The sequence below is a fragment of the Uloborus diversus genome, chromosome 7, assembly GCF_026930045.1.
Source record: "Uloborus diversus isolate 005 chromosome 7, Udiv.v.3.1, whole genome shotgun sequence".
NCBI lineage: Eukaryota > Metazoa > Arthropoda > Arachnida > Araneae > Uloboridae > Uloborus > Uloborus diversus.
The window spans coordinates 127,296,153-127,319,355 of record NC_072737.1 but is presented as its reverse complement, the minus strand read 5'-3'; the positions used below and the strand labels follow the sequence as shown (position 1 = coordinate 127,319,355).

General features: G+C 35.2%; 1 protein-coding gene across 1 annotated transcript in view; it reads right to left on the bottom strand.

Annotated features, from left to right (window-relative positions):
- The window catches only part of LOC129226637 (pseudouridylate synthase 7 homolog), a 37,656-nt gene extending 35,899 nt beyond the window's left edge, over positions 1-1,757 (bottom strand). Inside the window, exon 1 of the mRNA XM_054861266.1 lies at positions 1,277-1,757. Within this exon, the coding sequence (XP_054717241.1) occupies positions 1,277-1,533 (257 nt within the window). The 5' untranslated portion in view covers positions 1,534-1,757. The remainder of the gene's footprint in view (positions 1-1,276) is intronic.
- Between the last annotated feature and the right edge of the window lie 21,446 nt (positions 1,758-23,203).

The window sequence follows — 23,203 nt, the reverse complement described above, 5'->3', positions numbered from 1 at the left end:
CAAGTTTGTACTTCAAACTCTAACAGTCAGTGAATCACAGTTGTCCAGTGAATTTAAGAAAAGGCTCCTAGATGATGAAGTTTTTTGGCTTCATGTTGATAAAATGGTTCATATTTTAGAACCAATGGTGAAGTTGATTTTATCTCTTGAGTTAAGTGATCTGCAAATACATTTGGTCTATAGGCAGTTCAACAAATTACAGATCACATTACTAGAACAGCTTCCCATGTCCCCTTTTCAAAAAAATGAAGAAAGAGAAATTTTGAATAAGTTTAAAGAAAGGAAAGAATTTGGCATTGGTCCAATTCATCTTGCTGCAGATATTTTGGATCCAATGATGCAAGGCGGGGATCTGAAACCATCCAATGGTTTAACGTTTATCTATCAAGTTGTGAAGCATATGAAATTAGATAGTGTTCAACTGAAGACTGAACTTGTTTATTATAGGAAAAAGACTGGGATATGGGGAAGGAAAATATTGTGGGAAGGATTAGACAGAATGAATATTTTGTTATGGTGGAGAAATTTACGTGGAACCAGTGTAATAGTAGAAGTGGCTTTGTGAATTTTAAGTGCTCATGCCATGCAGGGACATATTACTGGGTTGTAAAGACTAGAACCTTAAAAAAATTGATGTTTGCTTTTTTTTTGTAACCAGTTAAGCTTTTTACTTTTTGTAGAATGGCTTTTTATATCTGAAATTTGGCTATCAACATTGATTAGGTATATCCAACACATTTAATGTGAATATCATATTAGATTGCTAAATTGTTTCACACAATAATTCTTTAAATATGTGATAAAAGTACAATTTTTGGGCAAAAATTTATTGTTTTGTATATGGTTGGTTATATATATACATAGTGGAATAGACAGAAAAGTATTTTAGTCGAATATAAATTTCTGAAATAAATACCCGGGTAAATACCCATTTTGGGTATTTACCCGGGTATATACCCTGGGTATTTACCCCTAAAAATAAATACCCAGGTATTTTACATCACTATTTCTAACTCAATGAAGATAAGTTGAAAGCACACTCCACAGCGCAGGGGGGGGGGGGGGGGCACGTCCTTAAAGGACGCAACGAACCAAGAAATTGAAGGAAAAAACTAGCACTAAGACTTACTACCATTGCAAATACTGCTAGCCACTAGGGAGGGGCCCAACATATTTTGTTGCAGGGGGACCCAAAATTTATTGATCCGGGGCTGCTCAGAAGCGGTCAAAATTTTACGATTACTTAAGAATACAAAACTATCTACTTATTTCGTACCTTTGTTTCATAACTGCAAAAAATCCGGGTAAATCACTAACATATTCTGTAATTCCAACATCATCTTCTGTAGCTCTAGTAAAAGTATCTTCGGCTTCGGCTTCTAAGTCTAGAAGGTCCTGTGATTCCTCATTTGCCAATGACTTTGAATGATCAGAAGTTTCAATTAAACAGATTTTTTTCTTGGGAGGCGACACTGCTTCCAAAGTTTGTTCAGACAAGCGCTTAGATTTCAAAAGGTCTGTCATGTTAACCATAAAAAAATAATCAACACAGTGAAATGAACTGCTATCAGAAATTTTTTTTATGTTAAGAGGTGGTAAGAAGCTTCTTTTTTTTTACTTCACAGTTTCAAACATCAAATATGTAAAACATAGACACATGATAAAACAAATTAGTTAAAAAATAATAAGCAACCACGTAAACAATGAGAACAAACAATTCAACAGCTGACACGCTACCCGCCGAACAACAAAACAACCCAAACCACCAAAACCATGCATGCGATTACAGAACCGGCGATGGGCGCATAGCAAGCCTGTAGAAGCAGCGAATCTTCATGGCGAGAAAAATATAAAGAACGCCAAGAAAAGACATGAGGTTTAACGCAGGGTTACCTATAATAGAACTTTATCTGCTTTTGTGAGTGATAAACAGCATATGCATATTTACTGTCATTAGTTCCTCTACTTTCAAAGCGTTGCCAATTGTAACACTGTTATAATAAGCTATGTACTAGGGTGGAGGTGAAAGTGAAGGGAAAATGATTGGGATTAAAAAAAAAAAAACAACCAAACCTCTTCATGTTGGGGGAACATGTAGGGGTGCTCATGTACATCGTTTAGCACTAGAGTCCCTATAGAGGGACTCTATTTAGCACAACTTTGAACTGTCTGCGACCGAATTGTCATGAATAGGAAGAAAGTTATTTGAGGCCTAATAACCCATGGATAGACCTTAAAATCCATTTTAGGCTATCTTGATCACATTTGGAAAAGGGTCAGGGTTCAAGAGGTGTTTCCAGAATATATTTTCTTTGGTATTGAAGTTTTAGGCTGTTGTTCAGACTAGAGTCCCTAGGGACTCTATTCGACTAGGGAATACTCGAGTTCAGAGGATTATGTAAATAGTGGGTACTCTTCTTCGGAGATTTTTAGAAATTCAACGTCTAAAAATGCACATCTAGGCCATTCATGGTGACATTAGTTAAAATTTTAAAATGATTACATTTAATGGGTGAAGGAAAGTTAAATCCAGGTTTTGGAATGAAGTGGGGGGAAAAAACCTAATTTTTTCCCCCATGTATAAGAATTAGGAAATAAATAATAAACATTTCTGGAGGGGGCCTGCACCCGTTCTACCCCCCCCCCCCCCCCCCCAAGCCGGTCTTAGGCTGATTAGACCGAAAGAGCCCCGCGCCAGGCATGTGCTCCGCTCTGAAAACATAGAGTTCAAAAAAAGTTCAAATACCATATTTGACTGATATGAAACTACTCGCTCCCCAAACAGCACAAATCGTCCCAAAATCGTAGAAGTAATGTTACATCATCGTGATCACGTGTACCGAAATCCTCTTAAATTCGTAGAGAACTGATTGATAAAACAGCAAAATGTCCGCCCAGCACAGCGATTTTACGTGAAATCGCTGTAGACATGATATGACTTTCAACATTTTTGGGAGCAATTATCAACGTTTTTTGGATGCTTACAAAACATCAACGATATTTCTATTTTGGTTATATTGCACTCTGGAGGAGTTTTCAACGGATTTTAGACGTCAAATGGATTTATCTACTGATATTAGATGAACTATCAACCTGTTTCAGAGGATTTATCAACGATTTTCTCATGTGTTTATGTGACGAAATATCTACATAAATTGCATCTTGGTAAATTAATTACCAATAATTTATAGACTGTTTCACTGTTTGCACACTTTTTGAAATTCTTAAAAACGTTTTTACCCTCAAACTTTTTAAAACAGTAATATATACTTAAGATTTTTTAAAATATCATTTGAATAAAATTCAAATTTGGAATATAACTCAATAAAATAATTAAGAAAGACAAGAAAACTGAAATAATTTTTAAATTAATTTGAAATATAAATAAATATGTATATCTTATTTAAATAATTTAAGAAAAAATGACTGATGTTAACTATTTTTAGCGTTTTAAAAAAGTAATTTTAAAGATTTAAGACTTCCAAGAAACATGTCAGTAATCTATGAATCATTGATAACCTATTTTGTGTTTATATTTAAGTAGACAATAAACCATTTCTTTTGTATGCACAATTCAAAAATTTTATTCCCGCAATAATCTGAACAAACAAACAAAATAATAATAATAATTATAATAATAATAATATGAGAATTTTTAATTCAAAGCTATCTCTACGTAGTTCTTGACGATCAGAACATTGTTTCTTGAATTTAGAAAACATAATTTTAAAAAAACTTAAAAAGCAGGCAATTACTTACTTCACGTTAATACAAGAAGTCGCTAATTCATTTACACACTCACGCTCGCAACAATACACAACCCGACAACTGACAACGTGGAAACATAGTAAATAGCCATTTTTCTAAACTGAAATTGTTGCGCATGAGCAGATTAAACAGTTTTCAGACATGTAAAAACTCGTCAAAATGATTACAAAAATTAATGATACGCTATATACTATAAATGTAAACTTTCAAACATATTTTGGATTTATTTTGAAACCTGTGCCAATTTTGTACTTTTGACAACCATATTTGGAAAAGCCCAACTACGTGAGGAAATCTACATCGCGTCGATATCCGTTTGTGATATGTCATGAGTTTTGCACAAGTTCAACGATATAACAACGAATATTAGAAGATCTGTGCTGTCTGGGTCAGTCCGATTAATGGAGTAAGGGAGGATCCTGATGCTTCAAGAATCATTATTAAAGTTAGTAAAATATATTTCCAGAACTACTAGTCTACAATAAATTTCTGGAGGAAAAAATCAAAACATTATGTTCCCGGTTAACATTTTAAAATTCACATCCAAGGTGGAACCTAATAAAAAGGAATTAGATATGGGACCCCAATGTGGAATTTTCTAACGATTATCGTCAGTTGATGCGGTCATATGGGTTCAGGGGCCCCATTCGAAGGACACTATAACTGTCGCAAGGGCAAAGCGGGAACAAAAGTCTCCAAGTGTTAAGGATTCTCAAAAATCCCCTTTTCAAGTTTTTTCATTTATATATTTACTTTTATTTCTTTTCTTTTAAAATTTGTTTCACTAAAAAAAAATTGCTAAAGCGCAGCAATGATTTTCCCCAACAAACAATTAACACTCAGTGCAGGTGGAATTTCGAAAAAAGTAATAATAATAACAATAATTAAACAATAAACCTCAAAACAGCGCAGTTGGTACAAGTAAAACATCTCCATTATATACAAATACAAATACAAATGTGCCGACCAGCAACAGGCTCTGGGCCCAGCTAGGCTGGTCCTAGTCAATTAATTAGTCTCCAATGAAGATCAATGGCCCTCTTAAAGCCATCCACTCCCTTGCTCATTACCGCCTCTTCCGGTAAGCTATTCCAAGTGTCCACGACCCTGCTAAAGTAGTAGTTTTTCCTGATTTCCAAGTTAGCCTGAGATTTAAATAGCTTAAAACAATGACCCCTTGTCCTGCTTTCCCCGCAAAAATTTAATCCATTTACATCTTTCATTTTGATAAATTTTGTTTAATGTAATCGCTTTCTCCATTGGTTTAAAAGAAAGAATTGTACTTATATCTTATTGGAAGAGACATTTGCAGCTTTCCACGGAGTTCGCAAAATCTCTTCTTTAATCCACCATCGGACTTTGGAGAAAGCTTATTGCTATTTGAGAAACATCATTGGATACTGAAAATCTGCCCTCTATTCTATTTAAAGAGCCGCAGTCTTGTTTATTGGGCTTCACTACTTTTCTCTATGTCTTGCTGTATGTGTGTCCCCATGTTTCGTATTAAACGTATTTGTTTATGTTCAGCTGTCTGAATCACTGCTTTACACAACCTTTCAACAAATTTAAATAACTGAATCATGTCCCCTCTGACTCTCCTTTGCTCCAGGCTATACATGTTAAGCCTATTAAGTCTGGTGTCATAATCTAAACCTGAGAGTCCCCTTACTAATTTAGTTACCCTTCTTTGAACCCTTTCCAATACAAAAATATCTTTCTTCAGATAAGGCGACCGAAACTGAACAGCATACTCCAAATGAGGTCTTACTAAACTCCTATATAAAGGTAGAAGAACTTTCTTAGATTTGTTTGAAATAGATCTATTGATAAACCCAAGCATTTTGTTGGCTTTGTTACTAGCAATACTGCACTGTTGACTAAACTTGAAGTCCTGATTAACAAAGATACCCAGATCCATAACATTTTCTGCCTGATTAATGACTGAACCCTGTAAACGATATCTCATACGCTTATTTCCATGACCTAAGTGTAGCACTTGACATTTCCCTATATTAACTGCCATACCCCATTTATCTGACCACTTAGTAATATGATCTAAATCCTCTGGCAGCTGATTTACTTGTTCTTCATTTTCGACAATCCCCATAACTTTTACATCGTCAGCAAAACAATTCATGCTTCCAGAAATATTTTCATTGATGTCATTCATAAATATAATAAACAAAAGAGGCCCTAACACTGATCCCTGAGGAACCCCACTTAAAACATCACTCCAATTAGAATGATTTCCTCTCACAACTACTCTTTGCTTCCTACCAGCAAGCCAATTTCTAACCCAAAGTAAAGTTTTTCCTCCTATTCCTATGTCAGCTAACTTGCTGAGAAGAGCAACATGCGGTACCTTGTCAAAAGCTTTTTGAAAATCAATATAAACAACATCCACACATTTTTTGTTATCTAAAGCTGAGGTAACCTTGTCGTAGAAATGCAATAAATTAGTAGTACAGGATTTACCTTTCCTGAAACCATACTGCAAAATAGTCAACAGACTATTAGTCTCTAAGAACTTCATGATCTTAATTTTGATCAAAGTTTCGAAAATCTTACAAATCTATAATTCCCAGCAATACCTTTAGACCCCTTCTTGAAGAGTGGCGTTATGTTAGCCAATTTCCAGTCCTCTGGCACCGTCCCCGAGTTATAAGAAGCATTGAAAATATTCAAAATAACATCCACTAATTCCTCTGCACATTCAACTAAAATTTTTGGATAAATATTATCTGGTCCCGGAGCTTTAATTGCTTTAATCTTTTTCAAATGAAATAAAACCTCCTCCCTGGAAAATACAAAATCCTCAAGCTGTATAATAGCTTGTGTCTTGTTAGTGTCAACTGTTGAGATACAGTTATCGTTAAACACACTGGAAAAAAAGTTATTTGGAACATTTGCAATATCCCTATCGTTTTGGATTAAATTCCCATACTCATCAACCAAAGGCCCAATTTGACTGTTTCGAGCTTTCCCAGAATTAGCGTATGCAAAAAACCTCTTAGGGTTCCCATCAATGTCATCTGCCAGCCTTTGCTCCAATTCCCTTTTCTGAATCCGTACCAAATACTTAAAATTTCGCCTTGCCTTACCATACTGGAGCCTCTCCGCACTCTGACCAGTTTCTTTAAACTGACGAAAAGTGGCTTGTTTATAATTAAGAGCTTCTTTAGTCTCCCTGGAGAACCACATGGGCCAAATTTTGGTACTAACACCTTTTCTCCTAAATGGAACATGGTCCCCAACCGTTTTAGCAAGTTTATCCTTAAATTCCGTCCACTGCTGATTTACGTCGCTATTTTCCAATCCTGACGAAAAAACCTCTTTCAAGCTCTGCCTAAGTGCAACAAAATCATTGTTTCTGAAATTGGACACAAACCTAAAATTATCATCTTTGCACACTTCAAATTTAACCCGGAACCTAATGCTGTTATGATCACTATCTCCAATATGCTCCCCTACACACAACCCCTGAACAAAACTACCTATGTCAGAAAAAACTAGATCCAAAATCGCCTCCTCTCGAGTTCCCTGAGTTACAACTTGATCTAAGAAACAGTCACCAATTACTTTTAAAAATTCCTCTTCCTTGCCATTTCCAGGTTAAAAATTATTCCAATCAATACCAGGAAAATTGAAATCCCCCATTATGATAACGGATCCCTTACTGGACATATCACTAATAATACGGTACATCTGTTCATCTTGTCCCTGGTTTGAATTAGGTGGCCTATTAATGTTTCCAAAGCGTAGCTTATTGCCCTTACTGCTCATCAACTCCAGCCAAACCATATCAATATCAGTAGGCTCATCATTTATGACCAATTCATTGCAAATAAAATTGTCTCTAACATAAAATAAAACCCCACCACCTTTTTTACCTACTCTATCCTGTCTGAACAAATTATACCAAGCAATATGTAATAACTCTGCATCAGATTCGGTAGCCCATGTCTCTGTAATTCCAATAACATCCAACTTCTCATCCATAACCATGCTTTTCAATTCATCCATCTTGTTCCTAATACTGCGAGCATTGGTATAGAAAACTTTAAGCATGCCTAAATTGCTTTTATTTAACACCATGAAATTTCCTAAATTACAATTGTTAACATTACTACTCTTGTTCGTCACTTTATTTCCATTTCTAGCAATACCCAAAAAAATTTCATTCTCTCGATACCTGATACTTGAACCATGTCCCCCATTACAACTTAGTTTTTTGACTCCGAAGCCCCTAAAATTAATCCACTAACCATTTTGACCCCTGTAGAGATCAGATGCAGGCCATCCCTAGCAATCCAATCCCGTTTACAATGACTCCATACATCAATGAACCTGATACTGCGCTTTTCGCAAATTGACTTCAGTAGCAAGTTCATACACCTCGCACGTTGATTTAGCCAGCTCCTATGCACTCCATACCTGGGAAGCAAACCAACCACTTGGACATTCGTCGAAAAGCTGGTTGCTTTATCCAACAGGGATTCCCATTTCCTAGAAAACTCCTCATTTTTACTGTGGCCTACATCATTTGTTCCCACCCACAAAGTAACCATGTCCTCCTTATTCAATACTCCCTTCTTTTCAGCAACCATATTAACGTCTTTTACCCGAGCCCCTGGTAAACAACACCTAGCCACCTTACGCTTTACTCCCCCAACTGTGTTACCCACCTCCCTTACCATAGAGTCCCCCAAAATTACATCCTTAGTTTCCCAATCTAACTCCTCATTTGAAACTGCCCCCTGAATCTCTGGAACATTTATACCCTCTACAACTGGCCTACACTCTAATGCTAACTGGGCTTCCAAAACTAGCATCTTAAGTCTTAAGTCTGAGAGTTCAGCACATTTAGGGCAAATATAATCCTCCTCAAAAACAGACTCATTTTCCCCCTTATACAGGCAGAACATATGACATAAATCACAAGAGATCCACCGGTCCCCCTTCCCACTCTTTACCTCTTTCATAATGCATATAACACCCATTTCTACTCAGTGAATATGTTTCAAAAGGCAAAACAGAAAGATAAAAATGCAAAAAAAAAAAAAAAAAAAAAAAACACACAGAATAAATACTAAAAACAGCAGTAAATAAACAGAGTTGCTACACCCAATAAAGCACACAAGATCAAAAACCAGGAGATCACCACATGTTAGGCTTAGCTCCAAAAATTGCAAAACCACTTCAAGAATACAATAACAGCAAAAATGAGCCCCCAAAACACAATACAACTAAATTAGATGATAAAGTGAAGTAACAAACTTAAAACTAGACAGTAATAATGAAACATTATAGTAAGAAAACACTTATCAAATTAGCAGCAATAACACTCCCTGCATCACAGGCGCCCTCTAGTGGCCGATTCCATTATAATTCTAAGGAAACAAATGGTTTGTAGCACTTATTCCTCTCGCAACGTTTATACATATAGCCTGGAATTCGGTTGTGTCAAAAGATTTCTAGAGACATCCACAGCCACCAAACCCCGACATTTCTCGTAACGTGACCGAAGATAACTTATAATGCGTTTTTGAGACTTCAATTTCAAAAATTTTCAGGAGGAGACTACCCGAACGCCCTCCCTTACTTCAAATTTATCATTAAACATTGACTGAAATTCCATTTTCAATTCCAAAATATTTCCAAGGGAGTTCCCTAAATCCCCCTCCCCCCTCTTCTTCCCTAACGTCTCCAAAGGTAGCCTAAAATCGCGTTCTCCAATCGGGCCCCGCATTTGCTAATGCCGTTATCTCCCCTCCCCCCGGCTAGGCCGCTGTGATAGCGCTGGGGCAAAGAATGAAGTTCGGCGCTCTACTCTGGAAATATTTCGAGATTAAAGTCTGAAAAACGAAATTTCGACCACTTTGAAAATGTTAAGGGGGGGGGGGGGAGCACAAGGACTCTCTATCACAAATGTATGGAAAGAAAGGACCTATTAAACGAAATTATTGGCCAGTTTAGAATGCAGTTATAGAATACAGTTTTTGGTTATTGGTAGTTGTGATTGAGCTAGGAAAATTCCTTCTTCCCTTCTTTTTTCGCTATGTCCTTAATATTTTGCTTATTTTAAATTTCCTGAAAAAGCCAGTCCCAGTTTTTAAGGTTTCCTTTTCCAAAAACATTTGACTAGTTTGGTTTATTCATAACAAAAAGTTGTTTTTTGGTACCAAAAGAATGGAGATAAAAATATATCTATTTTAAGTTTTCATCGTGATGGTCACTGCCTTCTGTCCTTACTTTTCTCCGTATCACCACACCACTTAGCACTACGCCTTAGGTTTCTTCTGACCTTACTATACAAAACTTGCCTTTTGGATATGCAATGTTTTATTTTTTATTTTTCCCCCCCCTCTCCGATATTAAATTTTTAATACTACCGAAAAGTTGCTAACTGATTCCCCAAACTGAGCACTAAAGTAATTTTAGTCTTCCGTTTTCCTTTTTTTAAGATCCAATCTTTTCCGACTTGATTTTTAAAAATGTTGCTTTATTTTTCAACTCTACCTATGTAAATACTGAAAGAAATGATTTGGACCGTAATGTATTTCGATGTTTTTTCCCATGTAAACCTTACAAACGGTATAGGTATTTTGAGAAATTGCGTAGCATAAGAAAATTTCAGAATGACGGATCTGATTGCCAGTGAGTGTCACATAAACAAAAACTAATAAGTTTTATTCTTTTTCAGAACTGAAATTGCTACTTTAAACGCGTCTTGCTCAGTTTCGATGCTTATGACGAAAGATACTTCTAAAAAGATTGGAATCAATGCTTCTTTAGAACTGTTTCTGAGCAAACGAAATAGGTTATGTATCAGTTAATACAATTAACTAGAAAATTGCCCGTCAAAATATGACGGGTGAAAATTGCTTCCACATTTGAACGAAGCAATTGCTGTTTGGTGATATTTTGATAGTTGAAATTTTAACCCTAACTCCAGTGGATTAACCCTAAACTCCAGTAGATAGCGTTCATGGTTGACCACTTTTTCGTTTCGTCATTCTGCTGAAATGACAGTCTTACCAGTAAAACAGTTAATTTACCGGATCCAGTTCAGCCTTGTCATAATAAAGCATTTCCTTGCATGTCAAGCATTACAAAAACATATTATCAAATCATCATTTTTGATGACGTCAGGAGCGTTACTCGATCATTGGCTATTACATATGAGAACATAGTTTAACTTTTGAAAAAAAAATCAAAAGCAATTTTTTGCAAAAATGTAAAAATTTTGAAATTTTAACAAATTTAAAATATTATTCATATTTAATTTTGGTTAAAGTACTGATGCCTTCCACACACTAATTTATTTTAGTTAGGCTCTTCTTTTAACAGTATTTTAATAATTCTTCGAGTAGCAAAATCAATTATGTAACGGCTTTACAACATTTTCAATGAGTTAAAGAAGTCTTAATTCATATGTACTCTAACCATAGTTTTCTTGTATATTATTAATTTTTTACAAGCTATTCAAAAGCATTCACGTTTTCATAATGTGGCTGCCAAACTAAATATGTAATATAAGCTAACAATGTATACATAGTAAAAAATAATGCTATAATATAAGCTTACTAATCTTTACTAATAATAAAGCTCAAAGTCTCTCTGTCTGGATGTCTGTAGGATGTCTGTGACACGCATAGCTTCTAGACTGTTCGGCCGATTTTCATGAAATTTGACACAAAGTTAGTTTGTAGCATAGAAGTGTGCACCTCGAAGCGATTTTTCGAAAATTCGATTTTGTTCCTTTTCTATTTAAATTTTAAGAACACTTTCCAGAACAAAAATTTTCATAAGATGGACGAGTAACTTACGAAATCATCATGACGTGGAATGGGAGAGCGAATGAACATAGCCAATTGGCGAAGAATTCATCATCCATTATTTGTAAATATACAGGCGAACCGAATGACCTTTTAATTTTAAACTATGGGCAAAGCCGTGCGGGTACCACTAGTAAATAAAGTAAAGTGTAAGGAAAAAATAGGACCTAGCTCCTGGCATAAATGCAATTCCATCTCCCAGCAACTATAATGTATGAAAGTAACGGTAAACATTTTATGTAAATAATATTATACAACAAAAATAAGCACTTAAGTAGTAAACTAGAAACAGTTGCATAAAATAACAGTAACAAAACATTAAAATTAATAGTATTACATAGTAAATGCATTTTCATTGTGCAGCTTTTGAAAGTCACTTCAGTATGTATAATGGACAAAATGCTCATTTTAGAGTAAGCATTTCCGTTTAACAACTTCAGCCTTTCGAATATTTCATGATAATTCATTGGTGTTTCGGTTTTTTAACATGTAAAATTACAAAGCTTTCTCTACATCCGTTGAGTACCCGTTTATATTCATAAAAACTTTCTTTCGTTTTGTTTAAAAAAGTTAAAATAAGCTGAAAAAAAGTTTGACTTTAACATTTACAGCATAATTCTTGAGAATCTTAATAATCAATTATTTAAAGATATGCATAAAGTATGCATTTTCTAAGATAAAAAATTTATTTCAAAAATAGCGTATGGATTTTCTGTAATAATAAAAATGATTTTTCTTCACTCTAACACAAGACAACGAAAATTTCTTTACTTTTGCGACATTCCTATAATAAATTCAGAAAAGGGAGAAATTTAAATGTTGCACAAAGATAATTATAGTACAAAATTTCCAATATTTTTATATCTGAGTTTCTATACTCTAGTAGCTATTGAATCATAAATAAATTTAATCTGTAGCTATGAAAATTTTAAATCTGACAGCGTGCGGGGAAAAGTTTCCTGACGCAAACATTAATTATGCATTTCAACTGAAAAAGGATTTTTAGAGATAAGTAATTTATTCAGCGTACAGCGCGACAGCGTCATCGAATCTCTATACTTATCCACAAGCAGGTTTGGCTTTTAGAAAATGAAGATAAATACATTTACTAGCTGGTTTTGTTTCAAAAAATTTCAAACCATCTGTGGTAAGCTGGAAAGCAGGGATTTCTACTCAAGAAATTTGAATTTGAAAAAAGTCAAGTTCAGAATAGTTAAAACGCTTATAATTTTTCTGAAGAGAAAAGTATTTATGCAACAAATAAGAAACATATTTTTACATTTAAATTAATCAAGACTTCGTCGCCAAATAAAATTTTCATTCTCGATAGCATTGCTGTTTTAGAGTCATTTTTTAGAATTTAATGCCATTTGGAAAATACTAATGGAAGCAGAAATCCATACGTAAGTTTTCTTCTTTATGATATACAATAGCCATTGTCTCTGAAAATTTTCGCCCACGTTTTCTTTTAAGTACTTTTAATATCTTTTTTTGTTGTCGTATATGAAGAAAACTGCCATGTCTTTTACTAATAAGTTCCTTAGTAATTTATTCCCTTAAGTTTAACCCAAAAGAAACTAAAAAGATTAGGTATATTTTTAGTTTCATTTTTTCATCAGCATGGACCAATATAAAGTAAGACAAACAACGTTAGAAAAAGCACAAATTTGCCAATTACAGCAGACACGTGTTTCGGCGTTACAGGGAACGCCTTTTTCAATGCAAAAAATAATGAGCTTATGGATGAAAAGACATCCGACAAAAACTTTTGTCGGATGTCTTTTCATTCATAAGCTCATTTTTTTTTCGACGTGTTTCGGCGTTACAGGGAACGCCTTTTTCAATAAAAAAATAATGAGCTTATGGATGAAAAGACATCTTTGTCGGATGTCTTTTCATCCATAAGCTCATTATTTTTTGCATTGAAAAAGGCGTTCCCTGTAACGCCGAAACACGTGTCTGCTGTAATTGGCAAATTTGTGCTTTTTCTAAAGTTGTTTGTCTTACTTTACTGTTCAGCACAAAGGTATTTATTTATCTTATGGACCAATATATTTTAAACGGTATAACCTATTTTCTTCTTCTTTTTTTTCTGATTTCATGAGTCATATCTGCAACTAAGACCGAGTTTTAATAATTAAACACTGTTCCGTAAATTTCTTCCTATTTTTCTGCTTATAGTTCCAATCTAGCGCATCTTCGATGCATGAAAGCCAATGATAAATAGTCTAACTGCTTTCTGAAGAGAACCTCTTTAAAATTGGTGAACCTAACTAGATATTTTGAAGAGTCAATGTATCGAAATTTAACGTCTTTCAGTCTCTTACTTAATGCTTTACCCATCATGGTATTGACAACTGCACAATTGAAATGATTGATTGGCTTTAAACTGCTCCCATTAATTTAAAATTACATTTATTTGAACTAAACCTGAGAGGAATTACATTTTGAGTCCCAAGGAGGGGGGGGGGGGGATAATTATACACTCCTGATTATTTGTCATCATTCGTTAAGGATGCAAGCAAGGTGTCGATCAACATTCGGTTAAAGTCCTCTTAGGTCACTTTCACATGAAAATTAACACTAGCTTCAAAATTTAAATAAAATGCCCCATTTTCATAAGCAGGAATGAGCTCTTAGCCTAAATAACACATTTGACTGCATTTTGACCCTTAGTTCAGCACGTATTCAAAGGTAACTACAGTAAAACATGTCTACAACGATACAGTTGGGACCTAAAAAAATATCGTAATAGATAGGTTATCGTTATAGACAGTTTGATTATTCATGCTGACATTTTGCTGTGACCAAAAAAAAAAAAAAAAAATTGTTATAGACAGGTTATCGTTATAGACAGTATCGTTATACACAGGTTTCACTGCATAACTATTTTTTACATGCTAGCTCACAGGTTGAGTTTCGATTAAGTGATGAAAATAAACGTGGAAGTACGAAGCAGTAAGTTGACATATAACTCCAGCTCGGTTATTGACTATCCCAGATTAATGAGCGCGTAACAAGGAGGAAACTGCAGTCTATGGATGTCAGACTGTCGGTATATTGCAGGAAGTAGGAAGTAAATAGAAAGATGTTTTAAAGAAATCAGAGTTTTTGGTTTTAGCACGTAATCCCTTACGCTGATTGAGGCATGGCTTCCTACGCAGGGAAGGCCAATCGCAGGTAGCCATGGTTGAGGCTTCCAACTTTTACGAAAGTGATCGAATTTTATGCATTCAGAATTGGCGTAAGAACAAATATATGTTTTTAAAAATCAGAAACGAAATCTTTTTAAGTACTGAAAAGTTGGATAACCTATTAAAAACTGTTTCGGATAAGTTTTCCTTGAATCACAATAAACAAAATTAGCTTTTCCAGTTCAATCTTTTCACAAACATTAAACGCATCGAATTCGTTATTCATAACCAAATAATTCAATTCTTCAAACCACGTAAAACATCTTTTTTACTATTGGGTTGGTTCATTACTTTATACAAAAAAAAAAAAAAAAAAAAAAGACGGAAAAAAAAAAGAACTTACCAGTTTGTTGGAAACGAGGTAGTTTTGATGCATGAGCAGAATGGAGCGCACAGGGCCAGGGACGTGCACGGGGGGGGGGAGGGGGGAGAAGGTACACCTGTTGGCCCGATCCGAGCTTGAAAGGGTCCCGATAATTTTAAAATGAGAGTAAAAACACGTAGGGGGCGTTCGTCTTTGGGGTAAACCATTTGGGCGGGGGGGGGGGGAGGGGCGTGAAAGTGAAAGTCATTTATGAGGGTCCCCAAAATTTCTGTGCACGCCCCTGCACTAAGCTCCCAGCGAAAAGAGCCATAGGTTTCGCTCCCGATGCTCTCCAGGACACAATTAATAGTGCATTATGTTTTGTTCTCAAACTTTTGATGTAAATAAACACCGTTATTCTTACAACGACTTATTTCTAGTAAATTCCAACATAACATTGTCCACTGTTAGAAGCATCGTTTTCCCCCGGAGTCAGGCGGCTCCAGTTGCTTTCTTAGTTAAGAAGGTTCAAAAAAATCCCGCAGGCATGAGTAAAAAATTTTTTAAATGTTTCAGAAAATAATACCTTTAAAATATCCAAAACAAAAACATCCTTTTTGTACATGTGCTTCTGCAAGAGCTTTTTTCGAAAAATTCTGTTAGAAGCAAATCCGCATTTATGTTTAGGATTTATATATATTTGCCATAATTATGTTTAGGATTTATATATATTTGCCTCATTTCAAAACCTTATTTTAATTTTTTTAATTTTTCGAAGCTGATTTAATTGTTTGCCTTTATTGTTACCTTTTTTTTTATTTTGTGTTTAGTGATATTTTTCAGATGCATTAAGCCTTCTTTCATGTTTTTTTCCTCCTTTAAAAAAAAAAAAAACTTTTTACTGGATGTAGGCTAAAAATGTCCATACGTTCCTTTGATTCTCACTGCCTTATACGAAGGATCCTGTTTTCATCCTTTAAGACTATTTGAATAAACCGATGATAAAAATGAACCTAAGTAAAGTCTTGAGTAAGAAATTATTGAAGCGAAAGGGCAATTACAAAATTTCCTGAGGCATTCTATCTGTCAAATATATAAATTTTTAAAGAAGTGTTTTAATTTGTGATTCGGTGATCTTTTATTCAAACACTTTAAAGTTGAAATTTGAATTTGAAATATGATTTTAAATGCTCAATTTATATTTATTCGAGAGAGTTTGATTTGGAAGAAGCAATATTTGCATTGAAGTTTTTTTCTGAGAGTAAAATTTGAGCTAACGCAATTTAAATATTTTATCTGAATTAATTCAGTTTGATCACATTCATTGTATGCATGGTATGCAAAAGCATTTCAAATAATTATGATCAACCCTTTCGAAGAATTATAAGAGTTATTCCTATATTTCGATTGTAAATTGTCGGAAAAATAAATTTACAATAAAATGTTCAATGAAGATAAAACATTTTAGGCTTTTAAATCCACGTTTTTCGTGGGAAACTTTCACTTATTTAGTTATAAAAAAATATTTATCGTTAATTGTTTACAATTTGGAGTTTTATATCATTCTTTGAAATTAAACGAAGAATTAGACAAAAAAATTTGAAATACAGTGAAAAAATGAATGCTAAGGAAACAGTAGTTTTGTACAGGAAACAATGGCTGAAAATACAAACATTTTTTTAAACAAATAAATTGTCAAAATGTGTTATGTCATATTGATAGATAGTTTTAAAAAGGTGTAATGAATATTGAAGAAAAAAATATGTAGAATGTTCGCCTACCTTAAGCAATGAGAAAAATTCTTCTTATATAATGAAAATATTCTTTGGAAAAGAATTGAAGTATCTGGAGAAATGAAAAGATTCCAGCCAGCGTCTATGTCAGGGGCGAAATGAAAAAATTTTATACTTCGACTCACATTAAAAGTGTTGGAAATTTGATGGAAAAAAAATTGAAGGAGGTAATTTTCTAAAGAAGCAGATTTTTTTCGAACTAAAACTTGTCTGATCATTTGATACTCTGCCCACAGTGTTTCCAATCAAGTGGCTATTTTCTGTTTTTTCTTCTTCTTTCAGATGGGATAAAATTACCAGCAATTTCTTCGGCGTGGCGAGAAAGAGAAAAAAAAATCATGGATAGGATATCTCACTGAACAACAACTGAAGTAAGTAACGGAAATTATTTATTTATTACTGATTTGTTACTGGTGTGGAGATACGAAGAGCAAAAATAGTTTTCTCGCTTTACTACCATTTTGTACGCACGATTTTACTGCAATTGAGTTAGACTATGTACAGTCGACTCTGGATTAACCGGATTCGGATAATCCGGGACGGTCAAAAAATGTTTCTAAACCATTTAGAACAAATGGAAATTAAGTAGAACTGCAGAAAAATGCTAAAGAATTCGTCGTAAAGCGAACGAAAAATCACAAAATGATAAGGTAAACTGTAGATTGTTATTATGTTGTGGATTGCTAGAAAAATATTAAAATTTGTCACTTCTCAAAACGGATTCTTTTGTTTAATTCTTCTTTGCATAAATTAATGCCCAACTATGCAAGCTTAAGTTTTATGTAATTTTTCAAAAACGTTTCATCAAAATTTTCATAATTTGAAGCATCCGGGATATTTGCTTATACGAGCCGTGGCATTTCCCAACCCTCCCGATCAATTGGGGCTTTACTATACTTTTGTTTAGGGCAAGGAGGGAACAGAGTCGCAGTTTATTGAAATATTTAAGAAAATTAACTGCTTATAACTTTTCCTAACACATTTTTTTACTTTTATTTTCAAGCATAAAACTTTTTCAAGTTCAGTTTTGTAAAAATGTGAAAAAACTGAAGTCATGTGTTGTTGAAAACGTTTCCTTTTCACCATCATAAGCAAGCATCTCATTTATAGTCAAAAAGTATGCTGCGCTGCAGACAATTCACCCATTGGATATTGTAAGATAACAAAAATAAATAAATAATTGAACAAGTGTTTAGTAGTTCAGTAACCATATACATCGAACCTTGCGTCAAATCCGGTAGTTCTGATTTTTTGCTGAGTTGTTTATGATATTAATCTATTAAACAATCAAAGTTTGGGACCCCGAGCACCGACTACAACCTAGTTAAAAATAAAAAAAACCGTGAAATTTCGGCCTTTTATGTAGTTTTTGGCGATTTTAAGCCTAAATGTCTAGGTTCTCAGTAACACTTTTACTTAACTTTTTTAAAGTAGACTAAATTTGCTACAATATGAATTCAGAACAATTTTTTAGACCCAATAGTTTTCGAGATATGGCCTCTAAAAGTCTATAATTTTCTCCCAACTTCAACCTCTCATCACGTTCTGGTGGATTCTGAAGATGTTTGAGGGCCCCTTAATCAGGTTTCCTCCATACTCTCAGGTTAAAAGAAAAAACGAAAAACATCTAAATATGATGTTTAATGCTAAGCACTAATGTAAATAGTCAAATAAAACGCACAATAAGATCTAATAGATATATCCATTAAGTTACTTTGTTAAGCAGTTATTCAGTTGAGTTATTCAAAGTATTCATTAAGTTAATTTAGCCCTCTTGGATGGGGGTAGAGGTTTGGCCGTATCTGTCTCGTCATATCACGATGCCACATCCTTATCAAGGGTTGGCGATCTATCGTCGATATTTTGTGCCCACAAGACATTTTCCGCGTCGAAATCTTGAAGATCCTCGCCTAATGAGGAATCAAAATCTGTTTATATTTCAATGTCTCGTACGATGTCACAGGAGGCTCCAATTTTCACTCCAGGGTCCCCCGTATCTACGACTGTTTGTGGTTTAACCAGGTGGATGGAACCCTGAAGAAAGCTCTGATTTTTTCATTCAGACCAGTTGCAGAGCAATTCCTGGTCCAGCACCCCCAGAGGTATCGTTTCATTTGGAGGACTTTGTGATCACGGGCATATTTAACGTCCTCCAGTCACCATTAATCAAGACGGTTGAACTTCGAGCCCGGTATCACTGGTCACAAATCCGATGCCTAGAAGGCCCCACTGCAGTGCCTGCACACGGATGAGAATTTCATTCCCGCATTCCTGCAACTGCAAGCATTGCCACAACCTCCTTGGCATGAGCAAGAAATCATCCGCAAAAGATGTTATGGGGCTGCGTCTCTGGCCATTCTGTTGGGCTGAGGCCTTGCGATGTAGATATCCACCTACAGATGAGAGGGTTCAATGTGACTTCCAACAATGCCTGTACCTGCAAGAGGATTGTTTACTAGTAGTTAAATAGAAAATTTTGAACAAAAACTATTCATGATGTGGATGCATGGATAATTTGTACCTGATGATATGTCCGAAGGAAGTGAAATCAAGCAGCGTCTCTTGCTGGAGATAAACTTGCCAGATTAAAGCTGGTTTTCGTCGCAGCTCTTGCAAAAAGCTGGTACTGCAGATAATTAAGGTTACGGCTGTTCAGGTGGCCACCGTATAAAGCAATTCTGACTCTCGTTCCTGCTACTGCTATTTCTTTTAGTGTAGCATTGGTGTCGAGAAAAATCTCAGCTTACTTTGTAACGTCCGGATATTTTTCGATCACGAACATCATTTACTTCTTCCCTAAGTCAAAAAAGCAGGACGTCGAGTCACAATTACTAAAGGTATGGCTGAAAAGTAAAAGCTCCGGTTTCAATGAGGCATTTGAAGAGGCGATGCTGGAATACATGACATCTGAAACTTTTCCTCTTCCACATTTGCTAAAATAGATTTCACATTGGTTTGAAATTGCACTGAGAATGATTAGCAAATAAATATCCCCACCAACAACTAACACTACATCATAGGTAGAGGCAACACTACAGATGTAGTAATAATAAGCCTATCAGCATCTTTCTCTGCTAGAAATACTTAAATGTTGTGATTTCTCATTTTAGTTTTCAGTTATTTGATGAAACGAATTTGTTTTCTCATTTGTCAAGAACTTCTATTGACGAATCAGTGCCACGGTTGTCCCATCACAGATTATCTCTAGCGATGAATGTAACTTAGCTCTTCGTACCACAACATCTGCTGCGGATGACTTCTTGCGACTGTCATTGAGGTTGTGGAAGTGCTTGCAGCTGCAGGAAGGCGGGGATGACCGAGTTAACGATTTCCTCAATTTAATGATATGCTTCACTGGTCCAGATTTAACTGCATTGAATGCCTATGCTCCTAGATTTAACGATACTCATGATTTAACGAAAACTTTTCCAGTCCCTTGACAATCGTTAAATCGGGGTTAAACTGTATTTTGAAATCGTTGTTAATGTGGAGTGGATGAAAATAAAAGATTACTTGAATATTAAGGAAAGTAACTACGTGTGAATCCTAATTCTACAAAGCGAGTTTGCTGTTCGTGGAAAGTCTGCTTGTGCAGAGTCTGATGAAAATAATGATACAAAATCTTTACCACCTCCAATTAATCAGCAAGTATCAAGTTTCACAAATATTTTCCTGCAGAGTCTGTAAACTTTTAAAAACACGAATTGGTCGAATCGTGTTTACAATATTAATGACATTTCAAGATGCGATAAAAAAATGAAGGCAGTCAAAAATAACTTCCTTTTTTGCAGTATCCCCATGAAATTAATTCTCTATAAGGATATTTTTATGAAGTACTAATAATTAGTTTTATCCAAGCAATAAACGTTGTAATCTATCTAGTATTCCCTATTCCTAAAAAAGAAAATAAAAGTTATTCTTTGGAATATTTTTGGGAAAGGAGCGTCTTATATCTCGAGGTTTTAGCTAGTCTTTAGGGATTTCGAGTTATCGAGAGTTGACTGAAACTAGGAATTGCTTCTTTAAACGAATTCAAGTTGCAGCAGCATATTTGACTCTGTCCAAACCTTTTATAACCTAATTTTCAAATACACATGCAAACGTCGAAAAAAAAATATTTACATATATTAAATTTTTTATTTACTGCGCTCGCGCAAAAGAAAAAAAAAAAAGGACTGCACGAAAACAGCTTTGAGTGTAATTTTTTTTATTGTTGTTGCATTTAATTGCAATCATAAATCACCCTTTAACTCCTTATTGTTTGAAGCTGGGACGTGCAATATTCTCCTTAATGTTCCAAAGCAAAATATTTTTGAACCTTTTATAAAATACTTATTTACAATCAATTGATACGTGATTACGCACAATTAATTGGAGAATCAATTAAAAAAAAGAAGGTTAGTTGGTGGTAGTAATTAAATCTGATTTTAAAAACTCGATAGTCTCGAACATGATTTGCTCTATTTATTTGAAAATGGGCGTCTTGAAAATAAATTTATATCGAAAATTCAGTTAAGAATCAGTTTGATGCTCCTCGAACGTAGATTGAATCCAAGAGAATTTCAGATTTTTATGCGATCCTCTCTTGAATGCCTTGGGAGCAAATAGTAGCTACGAAGATATTTATTTAGAACGATGTAGATTTTTTTTTTTTTTTGGAATACAAAATTTGTATTTGATCTTGAAAAGAGAGTTCGGAGCGTATTAAACATCATGAATCTGGTTTTTCGTCAAAAGCGTATAAACAAAGAGCGTGAAGTGTGCTGACAATTCGTAACCGAAAGCTGTGTGCACCTTTCGAATGTTTTCCCAATTGGCTGTAGCCCAGTTTTTGACAAAATTTGATGCAGTAGCGAAACTCTACTTGTTTTGGCACTTTTCTTGAAATTAACAAGACTACACTAACTCAGTCAAATTCTGTTTACCAGCTACTATAGCTATTGACACACTGGAAAAAAATTCTCGCATGCGCACAAGGGTTCTAGAGTTAGCTCATGCAAGCGCTCTAAATTACTATCCATATGGCTTTTAGAAAAGAAAAAAAAAGTCGGACACTTTTCTAACAGTCCTGGTATAGTTTTCAGTTTTAGTAATACATTTATGCAATACTAGTGATGTAAAATACCCGGGTATTTATTTTTAGGGGTAAATACCCAGGGTATATACCATTGAGAAGGAATACTAATGGAGGGAGCGACAGCAAATGTATCAGTCAGATAAGCTTCAAAAACATTTCTCCCAGGTCAGGTGACTAGTTTGGCTGGGAAGTTGTCGCGTTTGGGCATGCAATCGCTCTTTTGGCACTAAATATTTTTCAGACGACGGCACTAATTATGAAGTCGGGGCTACAAATCAGAGCTGCAGAGTTGTAGCGAAAATGAGACTCTGGTTCCAACTCCTTTATCTAAAACATAGTCCTACTCCGATTTCAACTCGGAGTTTAAAAACCGTCGGACTCGGACTCTTAGCATCGAAATCAGTCCGGATCCGAGTCCGACTCCGCAGCCCTGCTACAAATTAGAGTTGCGGAGTCGGAAGTAAAATGACCGACTCCGAGAATTTTTGAGCATTCGACTCCGACTTTTTTTCTTCAAAATCAGTTCGACTCTGACTCCGCAGCCCTGCCTACAAATTAGGATTGCAGAGTCAGATGAAAAATGACCGACTCTAACTTCGAGAATTTTAGATCCTTTGACTCCAACTCCTTTACCCAGAAACGCAGTCGGACTCCGACTCTTGCAGTTTATAAGGACTTAGACTCCTGATGCCGACTCTTTTACGCCAAAATCAGTCCAACTTCAACTCCGCAAGCCTGCTACAAACTAGGTTTGTGAAGTCGGAAGAAAAATGACCGACTCTAAAACGGGGAATTTTAGAGCCTTCAACTCCGACTCATTTAACCCAAAATTAGTCGCACTCCGATCTCGTCTCAGAGTTTCAAAACCTACGACCTCCGACTAGTTTACTTAAAAATTAGTCCGACTCCGACTCTGCAGCCCTGCCACAAATTAGGGTTGTGGAGTCGGAAGAAACTGGCCGACTCCAACCCACGGAATTTCAGAGCCTTCGACTCCGACTCCTTTATCCCTAAAGCAGTCCGAGTCAGATTTTGACTTGGAATTTCAAAAACTTTGAACTTTGACTCCAACTCTTGAACTTCAAAATCAGTTCGGCTCCGACTCCCTAGCACTGCAACAAATTTGAGTTGCGGAGTCGGAAGAAAAAGAACCGACTCCAACTCACAGGGAATTTTAGAGCCTTTGACTCCCACTCCGACTTTTTTTTACCCCAAAAGCAGTCGGACTC